The sequence below is a fragment of the Adiantum capillus-veneris genome, chromosome 30, assembly GCF_014529385.1.
Source record: "Adiantum capillus-veneris isolate H3 chromosome 30, ASM1452938v2, whole genome shotgun sequence".
NCBI classification, from domain to species: Eukaryota; Viridiplantae; Streptophyta; class Polypodiopsida; order Polypodiales; family Pteridaceae; genus Adiantum; species Adiantum capillus-veneris.
Genome location: NC_140960.1, coordinates 85795166 through 85820633, shown reverse-complemented (window position 1 = coordinate 85820633; position 25468 = coordinate 85795166). Strand labels below are relative to the sequence as shown.

General features: G+C 43.1%; 1 protein-coding gene across 2 annotated transcripts; it reads right to left on the bottom strand.

Moving 5' to 3' along the window:
- Positions 1–403: 403 nt before the first annotated feature.
- Positions 404–17142, bottom strand: LOC147418337 (glutamate receptor 3.3-like). Of its 2 annotated transcripts, XM_086507514.1 has the most exons (8): positions 16367–17142; positions 16210–16253; positions 15879–16120; positions 14218–15587; positions 13846–14126; positions 13695–13726; positions 13196–13599; positions 404–1815 (listed from the first exon to the last, which is right to left on the bottom strand). In XM_086507514.1, exons 1-8 carry the CDS (start codon positions 16460–16462, stop codon positions 1309–1311), a joined length of 2976 nt encoding a protein of 991 aa, XP_086363640.1. In that variant the 5' UTR covers positions 16463–17142; the 3' UTR covers positions 404–1308. The 2 variants fall into 2 exon arrangements, with proteins under 2 accessions (XP_086363640.1, XP_086363639.1); XM_086507513.1 differs by lacking the exons at positions 404–1815; positions 16367–17142 and adding an exon at positions 11636–12283 and having other exon boundaries at positions 15879–16328.
- Positions 17143–25468: the final 8326 nt, after the last annotated feature.

Sequence of the window (25468 nt, the reverse complement as noted above, 5' to 3'; positions counted from 1 at the left end):
TTCACGTTGCTTGGGCTCTTGCCCTTGGACACTCGAGTACATCCTCCTCCTAGGGTGGGTCACCCGAGGAGGAGGTTCCTAGCTGGTTGCTACGAGTTCTCTCTATCGTCGTGGTGCATCAATTAGGTGGCCATGATAATGCATACACATGGCTCTTGCCCGATGGTACACGGGCCTTGTCTGGCCATGTGTCAACTTAGCACCGGTCCCTTTGGTGTCGGGGAAAAAAAATACAATAAAATCCAAAAGAGAATGAATCTCTCTCTCTCTCGGGGGGGGGGGGGAACTATCCCGAGAGAGAGAGAGAGAGAGAGAGAGAGAGAGAGAGAGAGAGAGAGGCAGGAGGATTGATGGGGCATGCAGAACAATTACCGGTCAGCATTTTGTCAACGGCCTTCAAACCTTCAGCAAGCAAATGAATGTTGAGCTTACCGTGTTTCTCACTGGTAAATAAAAGCCATGTGACCGTTGTACCTTGATCCTTCTGTCACCCACTTTGTGTGTGTGTGTGTGTGTGTGTGAGAGAGAGAGAGCGAGAGACTATATGAGCCGCTCTTACCCATGTGCTAAGTGGTGTAAAGAGTTTAAGATGTACATTGCAATGGGAAGAAAGGCTTTGTTTAGCTGAGATTCAGCCTATCCTGCCCATTTCTATAGCTTTTGTGTGGTACCAGAGAGACTCCAAATGATCGCAAAGAAGTAGCGTACTTTACAGCTGCTGTTGCTTGGCAACTCCACAGCAAGACTATCATTTTGTAGGACAACTGTGTGAAACATTGTAGTCTTGTAGTTTTTGAAGAGTGTTGTACCCTCGATAATGTGAAAAATAGTTCATTGTTGCCTGCTCAAGAGCAGAGCTGAGTTTTGAAAGGTATCTCTTTGTCTCGCCAGCAAGCGCTTAACAGGCCTTTCAACAGCGCGTTGCTGGCAAATTGATCTGGTTTTCATGCTTTCTGAAAATAAAAAAAGGGCCTCTGTCCCCCCCTTTGATTGAAAAGGAGGCGGAGACAAAGTATACCACATTTTGAGTGATGCTTCCTGCTCCAAGCTGGCAGCTGGAGGCAATTTTCCCCCTTGCCCGAAAAAGTAAAAAGGAGAAGTAGAAGTAATGAGATGCTTCTGAGAGGAAGCCTCTTCTCATCATGTAGAAAGAGCTTTGCAAGCTTGCCATTCAATGGAAAAAAATAGCTTGGCTTGTAAATTCATGGTGCGATGGTTTCCACGGCCTTCAAACTGGAGACACAGCTATGCTATTTCTACAGAGACTCCTGCCCACTTCATCGCAATGTGCTATGTTGACCATCATCGTCATGATCGCTGATCTGATTCCACCATGCCTATATGCAGAGAGCCATGGTCGTTTTCAGATTGAGAACCGTTCCGTGCCTTGCTCTCGTTCTCTATCTTCTTCTTCTTCTGACTAGTACTAGCCCCTTTCGTGTCAGGTGTTCGTATACTCGATTCATCCACATAAGAAGCAAAAGACTTCAAAAACTTCGTACTTCGGGAAGACAAGGTTTGATCTGCCGGTGAGTTGGGAGCAGCAGCGGCATGATGGTGGCTGTGTCGAGAAAATTGGCATAGCAATCTGATAGTGTAGACCAAGAGACTGGCTACTGATGCCAACCCTGTGATTAAAAAGAGGCCCCAAAAGCTGTCTAGACTAAGCTGACTGGAGTCCACTTCGCTTCCATCCGAGGCACATTTATCGGTTGAAAGCCATGCATCATGGATTTTTTGCAGTTGACCAGCTTCAGAGAGAGTGAGAATAGCCGTAGACATGTCAACTGCCAGCTCCGAGTCCTTCGGAAAAGCCTGAAAAAATCAGTGACCCTTACAAGATGCTGCTGCTAAAACCTTCAACTCTCAGAATGCATTACTTAAATATGTCAGCCCGGAGTCTTGCTTCTCAACGTGCATTTCATCACTTGATACGACACCAATTTTAACCAAACAACAGGTATCAGGAAAATCAAAACCAAAAGTTATAACCTATACCGAGGTAAAATGATCTACCACTCTAAACTGTTAACAGCCATAACATGAACAGATAACAAAATCTAAAAGGCTGAGCATACATCAAGGTTTGATTAAGTACTTCCCTGCATGACTCTCTCTCTCTCTTGATTTCCTGACCTTTCAGTCTTAGGTTTTTTCCATATCCCTTCATTTCCTGACCCTTTACTCTGAGGTTTTCTCCATGTCTCTCCAAGTGGGACCTTTCCTCAACAAGTACTTTCCTGCGTTTTATAACCTAATGTTTTCAACAGTTGAAGAAGTTGGAACTTTGAAAGTTTCAATTACATTCATACACTGGCTAAGAGGGCTCCCCCATGCACCCACTAAAACACCATTTAAGAAAACGGCCCTCCTCAATGTAGAGGGCCCTTTTCTATTTTTGTCACGTACACAGCTAACCCTATGTGCATGTAAAAAAGCTTTCCCAGTTCTAGGGTTCAGGTTAGCCTAGGAAGTGTTCTAGCACCCTTGTGAGCCTGTGCGCAAGCCGTGCATGTCCAGGCACTTAGAGTAGTTGAATACCCTCTGATTGCACAACCCAGTAGCACCTAAGATTCGCATTTTCCACTTCATGAACCCCAAATTTGCATTGCAACTTGGCCAAGCATTTTATCATTTTTATTATTTATTTATTTATTTGATTATGAGGTCGTGGGCTATTGGGGATATCATTTTTATTATTTATTTATTTATTTGATTATGAGGTCGTGGGCTATTGGGGAGCAACTGCTCCACCCAACTTTCTACAAGTATAAAGGGAGAAGAGGGGGAACCATTCACAAGCAGAAGAGGCAGCACAGAAGTCACCAGACTTGCAGTGTCTCGACTCAGCAGTACAGGTAGGGAACCCACCAGCGTTTTCAGCCTCCAGCACTTAGCGTTTTTGCATCAGCAGATCTGCCTTAGCGTTTCCAGTTTCCAACATTTCCGATCAGCAAATCAGGTCAGCGTTTTCAGATTTCAGCCTCAGCCCTTTGCAGATTCGCCCTTTAGCCTCGCAGATCTCCGTTCCCGTAGCAGATCCTCTCCATCTCATCACATCAGCTAGCGTTTCCCAATTCAGCCAGCGTTTTCAGAAGTCAGGAGATCAGCGTTTTTGAAGCATTGTCTTCGAGTCGTCGTCACCGGCGTCCTCACCGACACAGTCTCAGTATTCAGCCCTCAGATCAGCCAGATCAGCCTTAGCATTTTCGTATTTCAGCCCGTCCTAATCGTCGCCATCATAGTCATCGACATCATCGGTAAGTCCACTGCATCTAGACCATTGTACAAAATTTGTGCAATCTAAAGCAAATACCACTCTAGCAATAGAGAGGGGGCCCCTTGGAACGGGGTTTGGGACCCCATCTAGTGTCGTATCTTCTCTCTCTCTCAGCACTTTTAGTCACAGTAGTACTCAATTTGTTTTGGTCATTGCACTCCCTCTCTCTCTAAGTATAGAGGAAGGCTCTCCCTTCTGTAAGTAAAAAGAACCCCTTGAGTAAAGTTCGGAGCACTCATCCTAAGCACTATCATCATTCATTTCCGTTGCACCTTACATTGGTATCAGAGCTCTTTGGCAGTGTTCGGTAACACTCAAGGAAAGAACCACAGAAAATATTTTGTTTGTTGCGGTCGCACGCAACCCAAGTCCACTTGGGTGTGTCGATTCCTAATCGTGTTTTTGAAGAGTGGCAGGCAACCCATGAAAGAAGGGCTTGTCCAACCTCCCCTTGTTCCTCATTGTGAGCGGACCGTGCACTTAGCGGCCGGCCAATCAACGTGAGGTGGGAAAAAGCAACTTTGGTGTGAGCATAAGGCCGCCAAGGGGTGCGCCCACAGGGAAGAGTCGAGCTCGAGTAAGAGAAAAGCCTTCTCAAACACCGATTGCAAGCTAAGAACCCAAGTACCCAAGATCTCAATGTATGGTCGTCACTCGAAGCGGAATGGATACTCTGCATGAAGGTGATGAGAGTGGAGTTGGAGAAGAAGAAGTTTCTTGTCACGTGACACATCCCAAACCTATGTGTCCGTGGACAAGCTACACCACAGCAAGGTTCAGTCAGTTCCGTCAAGTCTAGATTAGCAGTGATCTGGCACTTTTGTGAGTCTATTCGTAGACCGTGCATGCCCAGTCACTTAGCATAGATGCATATCCTCCAGTTGCACATAGCATGATCATCGGAATTCCCATCAGAATCCATTAGCATCAGTTAGGGGAATTTTCCAGTGCATTTAGCCTATTTTCCTATTTATTGGGATTTTCACTTATTATTTTTAAGTGACTTTCCAACAAAAGTAGGTAGGGCAATTTTGCTAAGTTTCTATATAAGCAAACCCAAGTTAGCACTAAATGGCAGAAGAGGCAGCAGGAGCACCTTGCTCAACAGGCAACTTCTCAACAAGACCAACCCCCGCGACTACTCTGGCGTTTTCTCCACAGAAGACCTAGCGTTTTTGCATCAGATCAGCCTTGGCGATTTGTGCACAGCAAATCAGCCCCGGCATCATCACGACACAGCAGATCAGCCTAGCGTTTTTGCATTTGCAGAACCCCGGCGACAGAAGGACCAATTTCAGCCCCTGGCGTTTTTGGATTTCAGCAGCAAATTAAGACCGGCATTATTCACCTAAAGTGTAGCAAATTCAGCCCATAAAGACCATCAGTTTTCAGCCCTAAGAAACCTCATTTTTCAGCCAAGAAAACGCAGCCAAAACAGTCATTTTCAGCCACCAAAACAGTCCCGAAATTCAGCGATTAGAAGATCTCAGATTTCAGCCATCGTCGTCGTCGTCATCGTCATCGGCATAGACCAAGTTGCATAGTCCATTGCATACGCATTGTACACCTTTGTGCAATCAAAGAATAGACCACTCTCGCCGACGAGAGTGGGGCCTTCGGAGGAGGGTTTTACAACCTCTCGGATGTCGTATCTCTTCTCTCTCCTTCTCTCAGTCTCATTCACTTGCACGCACAATATCCACTCACTTTGTTCGTGACCACAGCACTCTACAAGATGGAAAGCTCTCTTTCCCTAAGAACTAAAAGGAACCTTGAGCAAATAAAGATCACTAATTTTGAGAAAATACAACATTCATTCCGCTGCACCTTACATTGGTATCAGAGCTTTGGAAGTGTTCTGCATTACTCAAGGAAAGAACCACAAGAGTTTTTTTTGCTTCTTGTGATCACACGAACCCAAGTTTACTTGGGCGTGGCGATTCCTAGTCATGTTTTGTTGAAGAGTGACAGGAATCCCAAGAAAGAAGGGCTTGTCCAGCCTCCCCTTGTGTCTCTTTTCACTCATTGAGAGCGGACCGTGCACTTAGCGGCCGGCCAATCAACGTGAGGTGGGAAAAAGCAACCTTGGTGTGAGCGCAAGGCCGCCAAGGGGTGCGCCCGCAGAAAAGGGTAGAACTCGGGTGAAGAGAAGATCCTTCTCCAACGCGATTTGCAAGCGAAAGAAAACCTCAAGATCCTCAAGAACCCAAGAACTCAAGAACCCAAGATTCTCACGAATCAAGGACCTCAAGAGCCTCAAGACCCTCAAGAACCCAAGTTCCTCGTGAACTTAAGAACCCAAGACCCACAAGAACCCAAGTTCTCCGTGGACTTAAGAACCCGAGACCCCCAAGAACCCACAAGAACCCACGACTTCAGAATGATCATCACTCGAAGCGGAATGGATACTTCGCTTGGAAGTGATGAGCATGAGAGAGGCGAAGAAGAATTTTCCCCACCAAGAGGTTTTTCTGACCCTTCCCCATCTACGACAACGATTACACTAACTCCAATGGAGGAGTTGAAGCTGTTGTTTATGGAACAAACTTTACAACGCAAAGCAAGACATGCCGCAAGAATGGCAACCATAGCACGTGAGTACGAGCAAGCACGCTTGGAAGCCAAAGAACGACAAGCCAAATTTGATCGTGAATTCAAAGAAATGGACGCAAACACGCAGAAGCCGAAGCAGAAAGACAAGCAGCGAACAAAGCAAGACAAGCATTATTTGATCGCGAGATCAAAGCAAGAAGGGAAGAGAGCTTGCGACTCTTTCCTGCAGCTCAGGCACAGATGCACGAAATTCGAGAAAAGGAGACTCTCCGTTTCTTCTTCTCCAAAGCATGATACACAAGATTTGCATGATTGTGTGAAGCATGATGATGATTTGATTGATAATGATTTGCATGATGATGAGAAGCATGATGAATTGAATGATAATGATTTGCATGATGATTTGAAGCACAATGATTCGCATAATGATTTGGATGACAATGACAAGCATGATGATTTGCATGATCAAGATGTGATTTCTCACAAGCATGATGAGTTGCATGAAGAAGATATGATTGTTCACAAGGATGATGTGTTAGTTGATGCTTTTTCTAGCGAAGCTAACCTCGTTGTAGATTCGATCAATCACCAAGAATCGCTCTTGGCTTTCGAGTCGAGGTCCACAGATCCCCCACAAGAAGATTCGATAGATCCCGAAGAACCGATCTTGGCTCTCGAGCCTTAGTCCAAAGAACCATCACAGGAAGTATTATGTGTTCGCGTGATTGATACGCACGCATTGTTCGAGTGTTTCATTCGTGAGGGTTTCCTGTATTTTAGTCAGCATCGTTATGTGATCCCTTTTACTAGGCATGACATATTGTATGTTGAGCACGTTTCTCTCATGGATGAGCACGAATGTATGCGGATAGTTCATGAAAAGCTGAAAAGTTTGTATGTCAGGAAATCGCATTCCATGTCTCTTCCTTGGCATGACATAGTTTCCGAAAGAGCACATGATTGTATGAGCACCAAGCATGGGCATTTCCATTGGGATTTGCCACAGTTGATTGATTTCGATCAAACAGAAAAGATTCGACCGCATTGTTTGCATGTGTTTGATGAACGGGTTGTCACTCCGTCTCTATGTTCATCTACATTGCATACACGGTCTTTAGAGAAGACAATATTTTTTTCCTTCACTTTACATGGAATGGGTATGTTCATGGTTTTGTGTTGGAGATGGTTTCAGGAATTTTCAGCCATGGAGATTCTTGAAGACGGAAGAAGTAGGACTCTAGACGAAGTTGAACCAAGAAAGGAGATTCAGAAGACTTTGTGTCGCTTTCGGCGCGGCCCAAAGAAGCAAGCATTGCAGACCTTTATGAAGTTCAAGTACCGCACAACCCACACAGCAGAGTGGGCTGGCGAAGAGTCCCTTCCAGGATTCCGGATGCTGTTGGCGATCTCCCTCAACGCCATACAGTTCGGTGTCAGTACCTCACTTTGAAAAGGAGGGGATGTCACGTGACACATCCCAAACCTATGTGTCCGTGGACAAGCTACACCACAGCAAGGTTCAGTCAGTTCCGTCAAATCTAGATTAGCAGTGATCTGGCACTTTTGTGAGTCTATTCGTAGACCGTGCATGCCCAGTCACTTAGCATAGATGCATATCCTCCGGTTGCACATAGCATGATCATCGGAATTCCCATCAGAATCCATTAGCATCAGTTAGGGGAATTTTCCAGTGCATTTAGCCTATTTTCCTATTTATTGGGATTTTCACTTATTATTTTTAAGTGACTTTCCAACAAAAGTAGGTTGGGCAATTTTGCTAAGTTTCTATATAAGCAAACCCAAGTTAGCACTAAATGGCAGAAGAGGCAGCAGGAGCACCTTGCTCAACAGGCAACTTCTCAGCAAGACCAACCCCCACGACTACTCTGGCGTTTTCTCCACAGAAGACCTAGCGTTTTTGCAGCAGATCAGCCCCGGCATCATCACGACACAGCAGATCAGCCTAGCGTTTTTGCATTTGCAGAACCCCGGCGACAGAAGGACCAATTTCAGCCCCTGGCGTTTTTGGATTTCAGCAGCAAATTAAGACCGGCATTATTCACCTAAAGTGTAGCAGATTCAGCCCGTAAAGACCATCAGTTTTCAGCCCTAAGAAACCTCATTTTTCAGCCAAGAAAACGCAGCCGAAACAGTCATTTTCAGCCACCAAAACAGTCCCGAAATTCAGCGATTAGAAGATCTCAGATTTCAGCCATCGTCGTCGTCATCGTCGTCGTCGTCGTCGTCGTCGGCATAGACCAAGTTGCATAGTCTATTGCATACGCATTGTACACCTTTGTGCAATCAAAGAATAGACCACTCTAGCCGACGAGAGTGGGGCCTTCGGAGGAGGGTTTTACAACCTCTCGGGTGTCGTATCTCTTCTCTCTCCTTCTCTCAGTCTCATTCACTTGCACGCACAATATCCACTCACTTTGTTCGTGACCACAGCACTCTACAAGACGGAAAGCTCTCTCTTTCTCTAAGAACTAAAAGGAACCTTGAGCAAATAAAGATCACTAATTCTGAATAAATACAACATTCATTCCGTTGCACCTAACATTTCTACACCAGGAGGATTGTTCCCCGATCCTCCCCCATCCCCATCTACGCCACAGGTTGCACCAAACCCTCTAGAGGCTTTGGTCAAGTCGATGATGGATACGATGCTACAACAAGTGGCGCAACACGCCGCCATGGATCACAACCGCGAAGCTCATCGTATAGCGGCCGAAGAAAGAAAGGCGACATTGGAGCTTGAGCACGAGCAAGCGCGCGGAGGCTGGAGCTCAACGAATAGCGGCCGAAGAAAAGCAGCGGTTATGGAGTTAGAGCGAGAGGCGTAGAGAGACCAACGCATGCAAGAGTTGGTCCTACAAGTACTCACCTCGAAATCCGAGCCACTCAAGGACGTTGGCGATTCATCACGTAGCACAGATAGAGATGCAGATTCCAACAACCCAGTCACTAAGAAGTTGACGTTCAGTAAGTATGACGGTAAGATGGATGCTAATTTTATTCATTCTTGGTTGCATCAATTTAATGCTTACTTTGCGACAACTAAGAAAACAAGCAGTAGCAAAGTAGTGACGGCAGCCATGTATCTTGCCGGTGATGCCATTAATTGGTAGAGGCACAGTTGGCCGTGCACCTAGAGAAAGCCGAGGAAGGCGTGCCCCTTTCTTTCAATTGGGCCCACTTCCAAGACAAGCTAAAGGCGCGTTTCATGCCACCACAGTACCTAGCTCAGCTAAAAGAAGATTGACGTAACCTTAAGCAAAATGGTACACCAGTTATGTATTTTTCTAACCATGTTTTGCAGCTCGACCCAATTACGCAAAATCGAACGCGGACCGCAAACAGGCCTTCATTTTCAGGTTGTACGAATATATCAAGTTCAATGTCGAAGTCCTCCACCCAATAGATCTCAAAAAGGTGGTAGCCATTGCTCTCACACAAGAGATGACGCACAATAAAGGTAAGCCTAAGGAGAACAAGTCTTCTCACAGTACCAATCAGAATTCTCAGAACCCATTGAATGGTAAGAACGGTAAGACCAATGGTAAGAATGGCAATTCTTCTAATCAATCTTCCTCTACTCCTAAGAAACATAACTCTCAAAATGAACCTAAAGGCAAAGCAAAATCCACGGCTAAACCTAAGTTAACCCCAGATGAAAAAGCTGCTCAACAAATTATAGGAGGATGGTTAACTCTCGAAGAACAAGCCATTTATCCGAAAGAGGGTCAATGTTTCCAGTGTCACATTAAGGGTCATATGAAAAAGGCATGTCCCAAGACAGCACCACCTAAAGAACCCACAGCTACCACATTTAGCTTGAACACATACACCTTTATAAGACTGGAATGCCTTTTAACATTTTTAGAAATGCCTTTAAACGCTGCCATAGGAAAATAATCGTCCCTATGAAAATAACTGCTTAAAAACATTAACCATGCCTAATCCAGTCTTCAGTTCAACCTCTGAGTTCACCTATAACTTGACAAAGATAAAAGGGACTCCGTCTCAAAGCAGTCTCCCAGCATGTGTCCACTGGAAGACCATCGGACCAGAATAACTACACAGCAAAGCAACTATAGAGCAGTAATTGTCCCGGACATAGACACCATGAAACGCCTTTCGGCAGGGTGAAACCTTGAAACTCGTGAAACGCTTCAGGTGGTGTCAAAACATCCCACATGAAACCTGGTTTTAGAAGCCCCTTAATATTTCACTACAGCTCACAAAGTTGAGCTATATTGGGCAATGAATTTCTAATGATTTTTATGCATTTCCATTTCAATCGGACGTCTTGTCTCTTCTTTCCTACGGGGTGAAACGTTTCATACCAAAACTCCACGTTCTGGATTGAAGAGTTTCCCAGTGACACTGCAAGTTGGGAGCCACGCATCTTACCATGATGCCTTCTTTATGAAGGGTCAACTAAAGGTACTTTGTTAAACGGATATTCAGACAATGGGGGTGCCAACCTACCTTCCTACCTTTTCTGTGGCATATAGTAAAACTAACCTAGCAATCAAATAAATCCTCAACTCTAATCAATAACTACTGGTATGTATATCAAGAGAGTACAGAATAGCTAGATGTCCGTGCTAGAAGGCCAGCTAATCTGTGAGACTGTGCTTGCATTCTGACTACACTCCTGTTACCTGTATATACCCTGCTAAACTCTACAGAAGTATAAAGTGTCTATGGACCACTTTGGGCGCTGTAGGAAGTTGCACACAGAGCACTGATGCCCATTGCCTGTAGAAAGTTGCACACAGAGCACTGATGCCCATTGCTACAAGTTTATCTAAGATAAAATAGCACCAAAGGTGGGATCTTAGAGTTAATGATAGTAGGGAAAAAGAACAAATTAGACAATGGAGAGAATCAAAAGATTTATCACCAAAAATACACTATGCCATGGTTTTGTCCACCTATGCACTCTCAAGGTAGAGCTTAGATGGTGACTTGGATAACTCGAGCTAATAAGGCATACAAGTAGCACGGGCTGGATATCCACAACATAGAATGCTTTTGGCTCATAGAGATGATCTCTATTTAAAGTGTTGATCAAGGGTGGTAGGTTAGCATATACAGCATGGGCAGCTCACACGGCATTGACTGTAAAAGTGCACCATTCGCCGCCACTAGTATAGAGCACATACACATGCTATAGCACCGAAGGGCGGCCAAAATTTGGGCCACATCAGCTCACTGCCATCAATGATCATGACAACGACCACATGGGCGTTTAAGCCCGAGTCTCATAAAAGATATATGCAGTAATGTGCACCATACATCAAGATGATCAAGGTGAGATACATGCTGACTCTTGAGAGGTGGGCCTTGAGTGTATACTAATAGTTTAGCACGTCGGACTTCCTCTTTGACATATGTGGAGGAAGATGAAGTTGAAGAACAAACATGGATAATCTTTCTCTTGTGAGAAATCTTCCTGGCAAGCTAGGCCACTAATACAAGTGAGTCGCTTGAGTGTACATCCTGCATGCAATCAAACTTTAATTCCTCCTTGCTCTAGAGTACCACAGGAAGTTTTGAGCTTATGAATGACTCAGGTTAGATGTCCCAGCAACTCATGGTAATGGCTGAACATTATAAATGTACAAAAAGGAATAGATTTGTATTCATGCGCAGATCCCTCAGTAAACAAAGACAACACATTGCACAACTGAGGAAATGAGCACTGTGTTGGTGTCACATACACATAAACAGAGTATTAATGACTCTGCTTTTAAGGATATTCATTCGGCGAGATAAGAGCCCACTCTGTAAAGATTGAAGTCCCAAATGTCAAGCACATATCCGAGGGTCTGAAGTACTTAAAAGGAGACTGGACAGAGCTCTAAATAGAGTACTAGCACCCGTGGATGGTTTCTCTCTTTGCATAATCTTCTGTGCATCTTTCAAGCATTCAAGCTAGGAGAAATTTTGATCTTTTGGAACCTTGCAACAGTCTCCTAAACCACGGTTATTATTACAAGCAAACATCGCCACCACTGCAACACCATCCATGATTTTTACTTTTCACTCGTTGGGGCTAGGGCCAGCAAGCCGACAAGGGTAAAAGGGCCTCTTGCCACCTGCAAGCCGGCGGCAGGAGGAAGTACGTTTCCCCCTCAAGGGAGTCAAAAGTTTTTTCATGACATGTCATTTATTCCATGTCCCCTTGTTAGGTACACCGCCCAGAAGTGACATCCAGGAATCACCGGGGGATCACTCCCACACACTGATGCACGTAAGGACACCATCTGTGGTTCCTCACAATGAATGTTTCCAACAAGCTTCTAAGTCATATTATTCAAACTGACATCCATATCTTGCACAACAATAATAGAGCCTCATATGACCAAGAAAAAGTCTTGACAATTTTTCACATGTTTGAGCTTAGATCAAATCCCAACACTTGCTCCAAGGAGAAATCTGCCACACAAGTGAAGGGACAAAACTCAAAGATTTAGCAAGCCTCAACTACACATCTTATGGGTCATTGTTATGGCAAGAGAAGTCAAGTTTTTGAGCTTCAGTGGCACTATGCAATATATGGCAGGTTTATTTGTGCTTGATTAATTAACCAGCAAGCTCTCTAACCATGAGACATCAGAAATACCTCTTAATAGGCAGATCCCCTATACTAGTCCTTATCAAACATTCAAAGACAAGCACCAGAACCTATACCCGTAGCATCCCAACCACAAGGCCTAGCTCCTTGAGGAAACCTAATGTTATATCGCCGCAATGGCCAATTTTTGTAAAAGATTTGTAAGTTTCGAAGATAATGAATTGAGTGTCCGTACTTCTGCCTATCTGCATGCTTATCTGTCAGTCCCTCTTAAAGTGCTCACCTCAAAAGACTGTCATCAAGCTGCAGCCCTTAGGCCAATTCTTATGGGAATAACTAGCAAGGGGCCAAATTGCTTCCTTCAAATTCACCGCTACCACAACACTGAACAATGAACACCTATCCTAACTACACTATCCCGATAGAGCTCATGTGCTACACAAAATTATGCTCTCGGTCAATGACTCTTGAATCAAATCAATACATTGATTGCATGAATGACCATCTATGTCCTCCACAACGGTTCAAAAAACATGGGGCTTCAATTTTCTAGCAGCATTCCATTTTGCCAAGCTTTTTAATCTTTCCACACTACCAAGCTTCAAAAGCCACTACACAGACCAGCCATGACATTGATCTGAGACTGTCTGAGTATACTGTCAATTCCACATCCTCCCAAACAACTTTCGTGAGATCTAACTAACAGCAATTCACTAACCAAACATTTCTTTTTATGTCTTTGGAAAAAAAAAGGTCGAGTTCAAAATACGTACAAAACCCCATCCTCCCTTTGTGAACTCTTGTCCAGCTATGGTGAAGCCACATTCAGACCCCAAAAAGACCTGCACATAAGGAAGCTCGTCTACAATAGCTGCTACACCTCCTCCATTGGGACCTAAGGTAAGGGCTTCAGCATAGGCTGCAATGGAGGGCAGAGGCTTCAACCTTTCCTGCGCTATATTTAGGCTGATAAGGTAATCCCTAGCAAAGGAACCAGTTTGATAGCCAATTGGAACATTCATGGACTGTAAGCTGTTAATGCCTTGAATGGTAGGAGTGAGCTGCTGCACTGTTAGAATCGACGTTAAGTTGGCTGTATAGCTTGACGTGATGATAAGAACCACAAACAACCATATGAGGATTACAAGCCGTCCAAGGGTGCTCTTGGTCTTTTCTCCTGAAAGAAGCAATAATTTCCTTTGATTGTGTCGATACAGGTTATCATCAAGCAAAGCAAGTTCTGAACTTCAAAAGAAAGAGGGCTGCCCTTACTTTGAGAGAAAAAAAGAGTGGAGAATGTGAACCTGCACATTACAAGGCAAAGCCATTATCATCATGAGAGGTATCTTAATGATAAACCTGCTGGAGCTTCACATGTTATACCATGCTCAGAAATTTAACTAGTGAAATAGAGAGGACCTACCATAAGACAGTTACAATCTGTTTTTTGGGATGTCCTCGAAAGTCCCGGTTTTTCTTATGTTCAAGCATCCAAACTACAAGTCCCGTAAAGACAAAAAAAGCCAAGGTTGTCAGCCACATAGCTGAGTTGAATGGTCGCAAAAATGCCCATGCATAACCAGAATGTGATTCTTTTATTGGCACCACCACCACTAGTCCAGACTCTGTGTAGGGCTGAGTAAAATCGACCTTTTCCATTCGTTTTGTTGTAATAGTAACATCACCCACAACAGCATCAAACACCTGCATAACATGTTGAAAGGCTTTAAAGCTAATGATTGTACACCATAAGCCTTTGGGGCAAAAACCGATCAGGGCAACTGCATTGACCTACCTTGTTTTCCAATTGATCAATCATATCATCATAAACTGGTGTGGAATCCTGCCCATACAGCACAAAAATATAGGGAACACTGTAAGGGAGGTATTTGAGAGCATTCTGGAAAACATCAATACAAAACCCATGAAATGCTGTAGTGGAATTAGTGGAATTTGCAGCCGGCCAGTTGACAAATTGCTTGAAGCCAGCCTTCTTTGGAACAGCTATTCTCAAAGGTCTGCCATTCTTTGGTAGCACCCATCCTCGAGGTGTTTCAGAACTATTTCCAGGCCAGATGATCTGAAGTGAGGCAGCTTCGGAACCCACAGACCCTAGATGATCAATTAGCACTCCATCTGTAAGAGTGTCTGGAGGGGATGCCAACAATTGAGTCGTGTTTTTCCAGTAACTAACCACATGCAATTCCTCTCCCACAACATTGATGATTTCGAATGCCGACCGAACAAGATCACCCTTTGAATTCAATTGGATTAACCCCAAGGTGCCAACAAAGTTTGTCTGCAAAATATGTGTACGTAACAATGGTCCATCTTGCAAAATACTTAGTTGAGCCAGCTCTGATGTACTTCCAGACTCATTAAAGGAGAAGATAGGCCCCTTAAAAGTAAAGTTTAGACCATCCCTGATGCACTTGTCAAGAGCATAAGCAATTGTCCACACGGCATCATATGCATAGAGTCCATAGATATTCAATGAAAGTGACTCATTTCCTGCTGTAGACAGATTTTTCCACTGAGATAAAAATGACTGCACCTGGGAAGAGTCTGGTGGATAATAACCTCGTACCCCAATCACACCCTGAAATGTGCTGAGCACCTTAGCATCAAGCCCTGCTGAGCCAAGCATGCTAGCAATAGAGTCAGAAACAATCCATACATACCCAGCACTCATCATTCCAAGGTATTTAGCCTCTGAAAATAGCGTAAGACCAAGGCTCTCGGACACATGGACAACAAAAACTCTTGTTTGCATTCCAGCAAGCTCTGTCAAGATGTTGCCAATACTAGTCTTGTTGATACCAGGCACCAGAGCCGCTTTTTGCACCAGGCGAGCCCCAACAGGCTCAAGAGCGTCGCTTAAAGCACCAGCACCATTCGTACCAAAGTCGTCATCTGTGTACAAAACCACCACCTCTCTCCAGCCATAGTGTCCTATAAAGGATGCAATGGCTTGCATTTGCATGGCATCAGTATGCGATACGCGGAAAAAGTAAGGGTATTGGAATTCTGAAAGAGCAGGGTCAGTTGCAGCAAATGACACCAAAGGTACTTGAGTGGCACCTCCCATGTGAGCGACAAAATGAGAGACCGTCGTAGATTGAGGGCCCACCACTGCCACCACTTCTTTTTTGAAGAGTTCCATTGCTGCAATCAGGGACATAGTAACAATCAGATAAAGCCACAGTGATGCCACATTCTTGTGGCTGAAAACCCACAAATTTATTGATTACATGTCACATGCATCGTAATGATTCCCAACAGCGTGGACGTACATTTACAAGATGGACACAATGCTGAGAGCTACAATGCCAAACCAACCAGAGCTCCAAAAAGGTGTACCAATCTCACACAAAATTGCCTTATGACTGAAGACTCATATAAGGCTTACCAAATACCAACATTAATATAAAACCGAGAAAAGAGTGTCAAATTTACCTCCCACAGCCCCTTGAAATGCACTGCAGTTGGTATCCAGCATATGTACAACAAGCTTCCTACCACCCAATAAGCTACCATTCCTGTTTATGTCAGTCACGGCTATTGCAATGGCCTCACTTGCCAATCTTCCAATGGTGGAGTTGTAATCGACCAAAGCACCTATATTTATGCTTGTATCATTCTGTGCCCTTGCCGCGTTATATAAAGAATATTTCATCATCAGGAGCAGGAGGACAATACTGTACACAATGCAAGAACACTTCAACTTCATTGATATCAGATATGTACACCGTTGCGTGTGCATGAGAGGTGAAAGCAAGGTGTGAACGAGGTTTGATGGCTAGAAGCGGGCCCGTGAAGCTGTAAAATTCTCTGCAGGAAAAAGCCAATATGAGCTACACCATGGTGATGGAGGCTCCCCTCAATGTGGAGGCAGGCGACACAAGCGCCATGTTACATCAGTTGCAAAGGAAGAAGTGGGTCACCCTGAGTTTTCCAGCAGGTGGGAAGCCCAAGGCAGAAGACTCCTCATTGACCTGATTGGAAGATGTGACAAGGAAGAGAGGCTTGCAAGGACACATTTCAAGGGTACATAACCTCAGATATGGAGCTTTGAAGAAAATGATGCAATGTCTGCAAAGGAAGTGGGGTCTTTAAAGAGCTAATCCACAGTAAAAAGGGAACGGACCAAGCAAATAGTTGCAAACACGTCACATGTAGCTATCCCCATCCTTGCACAAAGAGAATCACTCTCATGTACTGCTAGAGAAGAGAAGCTGCCAGGAAAGAGGCGAACTTTATATGTAATTTCACAGATTTACAAAGCCAAAGTGGCACCTTGCCCTTTTCCTTGAGTTTATGCTTTCGCCTACTTGCTACTTCACACGCTGTTCGTGATGAGGTAGAGGTCAGTTTGAGGCTTTGCTTTTGGGTGAAGCTATGTCGACCCACTATTATTAACGCACGCGCCAATGAGGACGACCCTACATCCTGCTTGCCACGATCTTTAATATCAGCAAAAGCTTACATTGAGGTGTTTCTACAGAAAAGGATCTCCGTCACTGAGAGTCTGCTGCTACAGCTATGGCGAGCTTTGCTCAAAAAATGGGCAATTGGCCTACTAACGGTTGCTTTGCTTGCCTCGGATTATCACGCTCATACGTTGCTTCATAGGAATGAAAGTGGGCGATTGCTTGCTGAACCTTATGGCATAGCTTACTTTTGGGCGATGGTGAACTGAGTTCGTCGTGAGCAAAACAGCTCTGAACTCTCAAAAATAGGCAATGGCATAATCTTTGTTGCAACTTGCTCAATCTCGAATCTCGACTCTCGCACATTTGAATTTTGAGACCTAAGGTGCAGTTCACATGGTGCAGTGGTTGCGCACAAATGCGCAACTGGAACCAGTAGCTAGCAAGTTCCCATGAGGCAAAGCGAAGTCACACAATGACCTCAAAATTCAGAAAAAGGTTGAAAATAGCATCCAGAGCGTGAAAGGCGACGTCTTATTCCTGCACGATCTTGTCATTTTCTGCGATTGCACGCTCGCTCCATCCCTTCAACCTCGAGCAGGAAAGCAACTTGTTGCCAACCGGTTGCGAGTTTTCTTCTGGCAACCACTCATGAGAACTAGAAAGGTACGCAACCGGTTGGCAACCAGTTGTGAACCCAGTGCCCATGTGAACTGACTCTAAGACCTTAGCACTATCTAATAACATGGGGTGTGAGTGGTGGGATCTACGGCGTGGGTTGCTGGTGGGAATCTCGAGGGGATGGGTGACCGACCCCCGGATGGCTGCCATGCGTCTCAAATCCAAGACCCCCACCTTGAGAGTTGATGGCATAACCAACTCACCTGCGCGCATCACCTGCTCAAAAAGCTAAACATAGAATTTATAAATAAACTTGAACGTCCATTGTCTCTATCCTTGTTTACAAAATTTGTTCTTGTTTACTTCTCAAAAATCTGACGACTATTCGCCTCTCGTGATTCGTGCTCGAAGTTCTTCACCATGGATCCCATGGCCAGCACTTCATTTAATACCCCGTGTTATATAGTGCTAACCTAAGGGGGGGTTCAGAGGAAAACGATTTTGGAGGGGCATGATGCTTAGAGCCCCGTCCCACCCAGGGGCTCTGGCAACTACGAGGGTTGCATGCATTGTTACAAAGTTGTCACACACAAGAGGGCGCAATGCTTGCAGAGCATGGGGATGCGATGTAGTCTCTACAAAAATTCCGCATTTAGTTAATACTTGCAACGCTTCAAGTGTGCCAAAGATGACTCGGAGGAAGTGACAGGTGATTGCAGGTAACAAAAGCGTGATTTAGTGTCCAGGCTGTCAAAGAGAAAACTTTATACATGCAACCGTCTATTAAACGGGTTGAAGGGGGCGTAATAAATGCAGGCTTGTTGGACATCGATTGCTTGCATTGCACGCGTTGTAAGCCCGTGGCGTGACAGGGCTCTTAGAGGGCTTCCTCTAATGTGCTGAGTAGGGAAGCTTCATCGTGGGAGCCCACCAACAACACGGACAACACTCCCCCCTCGGAACTCTACATGTTCCACCCACTTTTCAGTGCAAAAGACGAAGAAACGTTCAGTTGTTGGCACACACACAAAAACAGCGAATGATACCCGTAGATTATCAAGGCATCAGCTTTTTTTGTTCACTAGCTTTGTGCAGTGTGAATGGAGGATGAAAGCAATGTTGTGCCCATTGTGTGTTCTCTAACGGTAGTCTAAACGCAGCCTAAGGTGAGCGAGAAGCAAATGAAGACAAGGGAAAGCACTTTACCTTTTGATATTTTTTGGGGAGGATAATGAGGTTGAACCGTGGAATTTGGAGTTAGGTCCTTTTTAGGCTTTCTAAAACAAGCCTTAGGCTAGGTTCACAAGAGCATGGAGGAAGATAGGCTTGCGTCAAGTCTATCGTTGATTCATCTAAATGACATCATAGGAGGAAGAGCGAAAAAGAGGGAGAGGTTGATTGAGGTGTGCAGAGGGATGGGGGGAGAATTATGGCAAGCCTAGAGGAAGAGAAATTGCACCTGCAACGAAGTAGTTCTAGCCACACAATTTTGATGTCCCTATGCGCATGATTTCCATCGCCTTATCTAATTTACATCGCATCTGAGTTGCTCTCAGACACGTCCGAACGAACATTGTTGTTGGTGTTATACCTTTCGTCACCATAGCCTCTTGCATCTGCCTGCCCCAAGCCTTCTTGCAACTGTGGCATACCAAGTCATGGCCATCCTACCTTAGAAGTTGGGCAATCATCCTCCCTCCTACATGCCTCACCCAAGTCCTCTCTCTCATCATTGATTGGCCACGTAGTTGTAGGTTTCGCACCATACCTTGAGGTTTTAACAATGTAGTCGCCCGCTCATGTGACAAACCTTGTGGACTTGCTCAAGACCATTTGAATTGGTCATTGCCCACCTTTTGTCACGTCACACACAACTGTCAATCATGTGTGATAGGGGCCTTAGACATAGGTATTGATTGGTTATATTTTCTTCCATATTTTAGCTTGTAAAAGAGACCTCTGTATAAGAATCTCACATGCGTCCACATTTGTTGTGAACAATTGACTAATTGAAATTTTCTTTGATATTTTAGTTTGTAAAAGAGTCCTTTCATTTAAGAGCCTCCTATGGGTCCATTACATTTAATTGTTTTTGAATGCCAATGTGACCCTTAAACTTGTTTTGGAATTGCAAGGTCCACCTACACAAGAGCTTTGTGGGATTGAAGGATCCTCTTCCTCCGACTCTAGTTCAAGTCTAGTACTCTATCACGAACTCATGACCTCTTCTAAGGATAGTGTTCCACACCGACCTATCTATCCCACTCCATCACCTTGAGCAAAGGTTGGAGAGGCAAAGAGAGATTGGAAGAGATGCATGAATACATTACACAAAGATGCACTCACCTATTTTGAGAAAATCCACAAACGACCAACACAAATATTGCCATTCATTGTCTTCCTATACCTTTTAGTCTTCCTTTCTATGGTAGCAAAATGCTTCTATATTCATCAAGGCTCAGCGTGAGCTTGAGGCTAATTTGGAAATTATTTTGATGTCATTCTAATACAATCACTCACAATTGTGAGTTTTCCAAAAAATTAAAAACAATGTGAAAGTTCATTATGGCTGGTCTACATAAGGTAAAGAACGTGAGAAGAATCTTTGTGAGAGAAAACAAGAAAGTGACGCTAACGTTTTAAACCATTTGGTATCACAATTAAATATCATGTTTTTTGAAAAAAAATATAATAATAAATTATTTAGATTATTAAAAAAATGTTTGAAAAATCATTTGAAAGCATTGTAACAAATTGAAAAAAAGAAAAGGTGAAAGAGGACAAAAAAGATTATGTGTGATCCAATATTCAACGACCCTGAGCAAATTTTTTGCCATGTGACACTAATCGACAAGTTTTATCCAATGGTCCACAATTGCACCAAAAAATCAACCCTTCACTAAGGACTCCTTACTTAGTCCAAAAATGCTTCTTACACTAATTAGGACCCTTCTCAAAACATTCACACAAACAACTTCTAGTGGACTTATTATTTATGTTTATCTCACTCTATGTATGTGTTTGGATAGAATAAATTGCATAGACACACGTATATGTGTTGGTTAAATATGTTTATCTTCGTGTGTGCACAAGTCTAGTAATTATTGTGAGTGTATATGCTTATGTGCACGTGTAAATGTGTGTTGTATTCATGAACCCCTCTCTCTCTCTCTCTCTCTCTCACACACACACCCACATTTCTCATTACAAAAAAAATGAAAAGACATGAGAGGCTAAAGGGCCATTTTCTGTGTGTCACAATAGGTCTTAGAGTTCAAAACTCTCCTTATAGATTCGTGAGGTCTCTTGGGTTACTTCCTATGACATTAGAACTTCTATTCTTCTCTCTCTCTCTCTCTCTCTCTCTCACACACACACACACACACACACACACACACACACACGCACGTACACGTAAGCTTTCCTAGGGCCAAGTTCCTGAGGCATTGGCTCTTGGCCATTATCATAGTCCATGAGCACTATGCTCAAAAACTCACTCAATACTTTGGTCTATTTCCTATGATTTGTTACATATGCTTGTCAGGTACACGATACAATGCCAAATTTTTCTCTTGTAGTTGGCAATAACTCAACATGATTTTTTTGTTCCAACCTTTGGTCTTGTACAAACTATAACCTTTCCTTGAAGAAGATGTACAAGTGGTGGGTACTTCTTCTATTGATTTCTTTGGTCTACTTCATTGATATAATTCCTGTGTAGGTCCAAAAAATTGAAATTAATATTCCACTTTGCCCATTTTCTACCTTAATTTTCAAATAGAGACAATTAAATTTGGCAAGCTAACATCCTTGAAGATCTACCATACAAAAAGACTAGCCATTTGATGAGGCTTGATAATCTTCTTCACAAGTATAAAATGTGCTTTTTTTCTTTAACTTGCCCATGAATCCCATTGTTACCATGGAGAGACTTGGATAGACCAGAGATAAAATCAATGTCTATACTCTCCCATGGTGCCTCAGGTATTGCTAGTGGTAACAAATAAACATAGTTGCTTGTCGTATCTCATGTTTTGGCACATTGTGCATGGCGTAACATATTTATGAGTTACCTTTGTCATTGATGGCCCATAAAAATGTGTCTCTATAATATGAGGGGTTGTTGCAATTCTGGAATGTCTTGCATAAGGAGAAGCATGTGACTCTTGCATTACTTTCTAACATAGAGCTTGAGTGACACATAGTTTATTTTCATAGAGAAGAAATCCATCTTTTAATGTAAATGGATCTTGTGTGTCTTCCCATTGGTCAATGATGAAACAACACCAATATCATGTGGATATGTAGCATATCTATCATATAGGTAAGCTCATTGGTAAGTCTACAAGAAAGTGTTAGAGTTTTGGCATCTCAAGTGAAATGCCCAAAGTGATCCCATTATTTATTTTGGCTTTTAGGTATTTATTTTACTTATTTGTCAAATTTTGGGTAGGGAAATTTACTGAGGTGGGTATATATGTGATCCCTTGCCCCCATTGTACATTGTATCGGTTATTCATTGCCAAGGTTGATTGGTTCAGGAGACTGACTCTCTCTCTCTCTCTCTCTCTCTCTCTCTCTCTCTCTCTCTCTCTCTCTCTCTCTCCCCCTTGGTCTCTATGCTTTCGCATCGTCGACTTTGACATGGTATTAAAGTTGTGTGCTTTGCGCGCTTTTACCTCACGTGTCGGAGGCTGGAACTTGCCAAACATTGTGTACAAGCCATGACTGGCTGCAAGCACACAACTAGTCTATCCTAGCAAGCTCAAAGGGGCAATGGTGTGTCACTCACCGCTCACTGCTTTTTTTTGTGAAGGATTCTGTGCCGCAAAGAAGAAGAAGCCGCCGTCGCCCGCGCTCAACCGCCTCGTCGTCGCCGATGCCGCCGCAATGCTCGATCACACCCTCCCTCTCTCTCTCTCTCTCTCTCTCTCTCTCTCTCTCTCTCTCCAGCATACACACACACATACGTGAGCACACGATGAAGAAGAAGGTAGAGGTAGAGCAAGAGCACTTCTTTAGAATGCCACCTCAAATAATGAGGATTTTAGGTCAAAATGGACCTTTTATATGAATTCAACCCATTCACACATGGGTGCCCACAGTGGCCGATCATAACAAAAATACTGTAAATATAAGACAAGTGGTGTGCCTCTTCTCGGTGATCACCTACACACCTATAGGACCGACAAGTATGGTCCATGACTCAAATAAGTAATAAGGCGTCCGTTAAAGGTGATAGGGTGTCCGTAAGTGGGTTAACATGCCCCATTTTCTGATGTAGATTCCGTCCTTGGAAGCTAGTAAAGTGAAGCCCTCGTCAAGATGGAAGAGCATCTGAGTTTATAGCCTTTAGCTTTCTTCAAACACTGCAAAATCAACCAAAAATGGCACAGTTATTGCATTCGCACATAATGTATATAATTAAAAAGCATATGTAGTGAATAGGCACACAGATTGATTGGTAACATAATATTAAATAAGTGTCCAGATGTAAACATTAGACTGTAATATAATCAAACTCATAAACACTTGTAAAGGTCAAAAAATGAACAAGTCTAGGGTCGCTAATTTAACGATCGAGAGGCACTAGAGGTCAACTATTAATACCATGGACAAGCTTCTCAATTCTCTCTGGTCGAGTAAGTTGTTTAATCGCGAGAGCAAAGTATTTCATGTCCAAAGGCTAACTAGAGGCTATACTTAGAAGACCTTCTAGTTAAGCTACAATAAAAGGAATTGCTTATGGAATCATCACCTAAATTATTCCCTTTGTTTGATCCCCCAAAGTGTTTTCCACATTGATTCAATTTTTTATGTGTGTGCTTATTTTGTATGCTTGGGCTTTTTGCTTTTCAAGAAAAAGCGCCCACATTGGGAACCTCTAGGGCTCTAGTACATAGGCAATACATGCGAATGAAGTACCAAATTAAGCTGGGATTTCTCTTCCAGCTTAAGATTTTACATATTTGGCACTTTTGTTTTTTGTTTGTTTTTCCTTGCCTTCCAATTTTGTAACTTTGGAGGGTCATATTGACATTGTTACCCTCCCCAGGCTCATCCCAATAGTAAACTCCCTTTATAATACTTAAACTAAAGATCAAGAGGGATTAAGTACATTAGAAAGCACTAGTACATTGCACACAATGCTTCATAGTATCGGATTAAGAACCTAAATAACCATTGACAATTAGGAAGGCATTTCCCATGGTATTCAGAGAAGATCTCTAATATCTATCTTGGTCAAACTAACTTAGTCAGACTGATTGATTCATAAACCTAAACAAGAGACTGTGACATAAAATTATATTGAATCTAATATTTAATACTAAGCAAATGTACTGAATATTGTGCTATCAATCACAGTTACAACATATAAACATGGATGCTAAAAAAACAAGAGGCAATGATAATGGACAAGAAACACCTGTTCATGTTGATGATCACACTCAATTCAAAGACTGAACTAGACAAAGATTGCATGAAGTTCAAAATCCCAACTAATGCAATGCGTTCTTGTACACACTAGAAAACACAAGGAATACCTTTAGGAGGTACACCAGTGAGAAGAGGCACCAACCTTTATTGAACACAATCAAAACAACATAAAGAACCCTAACCTAATTATTTTCTCCCCCTAGAGGGTTAAGGGAATAAGATATTGTAGATATGGGCGGATAGCCCTAAGTCTAAACTCCTATCGTCGTCATCATCGAGAAAAATAAAGTCATCATCCGTGAGACCATACGTGACATCCGTATAATCATGTAAATCTTCCTCATCGTTAGATGCACATATGTTCACTAAGAATGTCACTAGGCTAGAGACGTAGTAACAGCCATTCTAATTCCTCAAAATTCTTCTCACACGCTAGCGTATCTACCAAATCCCATTCACAGGCAAGCACCGGGTACATTATGTAAAACACTTGTGAAAAGTAAAGAGGGTACCTCTCACCCAAGGTAGGAGTAGATGACTCTAGCGTACTAGCCATATCTGCACACATATAATTTTTGGTTAGCGTGCAAATATTATAGGGTCATGTCAAAAGGTCGTGTCCTTGTGCATAATGTGTTATTACAATTTTTGGGTCGTGTACTAGAATTTGTAGGTTTCAAGATTTTTGTTTAATGGCTCTCGCTCTTTTACTTTTTTATTTTTGTTTTCTTAAGTATAGGGATATATATATACATTCCCTAAGATAGGGATATTGAGAGGTCAAGGAGGAAGATTAAGAGGGAAACAAGTGAATGATGGATGTCAGCAAACACTCCCCCCTTCCTTGGGTAGATCATACCTTTTGGAACGATGTCGTCAACATTTGAAACCAATTGTTGTAAGTTGTAATGGGTGAAGACTTTCACCAATAGTTTTTCACCACCCTAGGCGTTTCATCTAGTTGCAAGGGTGGTAAGGTACTTGCCCATTATCTTAATTGAAATGTTGTTTTAGATGAGGATCTACACTGGGAGGTGCTATTCTTTCCTTGTTTTTCTATACAATTTTGGTGGTAGATGGAAGTTCTAAAGAAGCTTGTGTTTCTGTAGAAGAACTACATGAAGAACAAGAAGCTTCATTTGTTTTTTGTATGTTTAAGTCGAGCGAAACAAGTTGTTCTTGCTTGGGTACCCAAACTAGCTCCGGATCAGGTGTATAGTGTTCTGTGATCTTTCCCTTCCCACGATCTTCAATCGGCTTTACCGTTACAAGATTTGACTCATATGGGTCTATAGGTGACAGGTAAGAACACAATTAACGTTTAGGCACCTAGGTTTGATCATTCCCTTCATAGTAGCCTTGGGCTTCCAATACTTGTTTAGAAATCCAACGCAACATTTTCTTACATTTCTTGGAGCGAGTGGGCATCTCTACAAGGATTCTGTTTTGTAGCGTAAAAAATGGTCCATTTGTATGTTTTCTTTGTTATATTACGATGAGTCTTGTGTGTCTCATGCTTTGTTTCAGCTACCAAAGTTGAAGCTCTAGAGGGTTGGG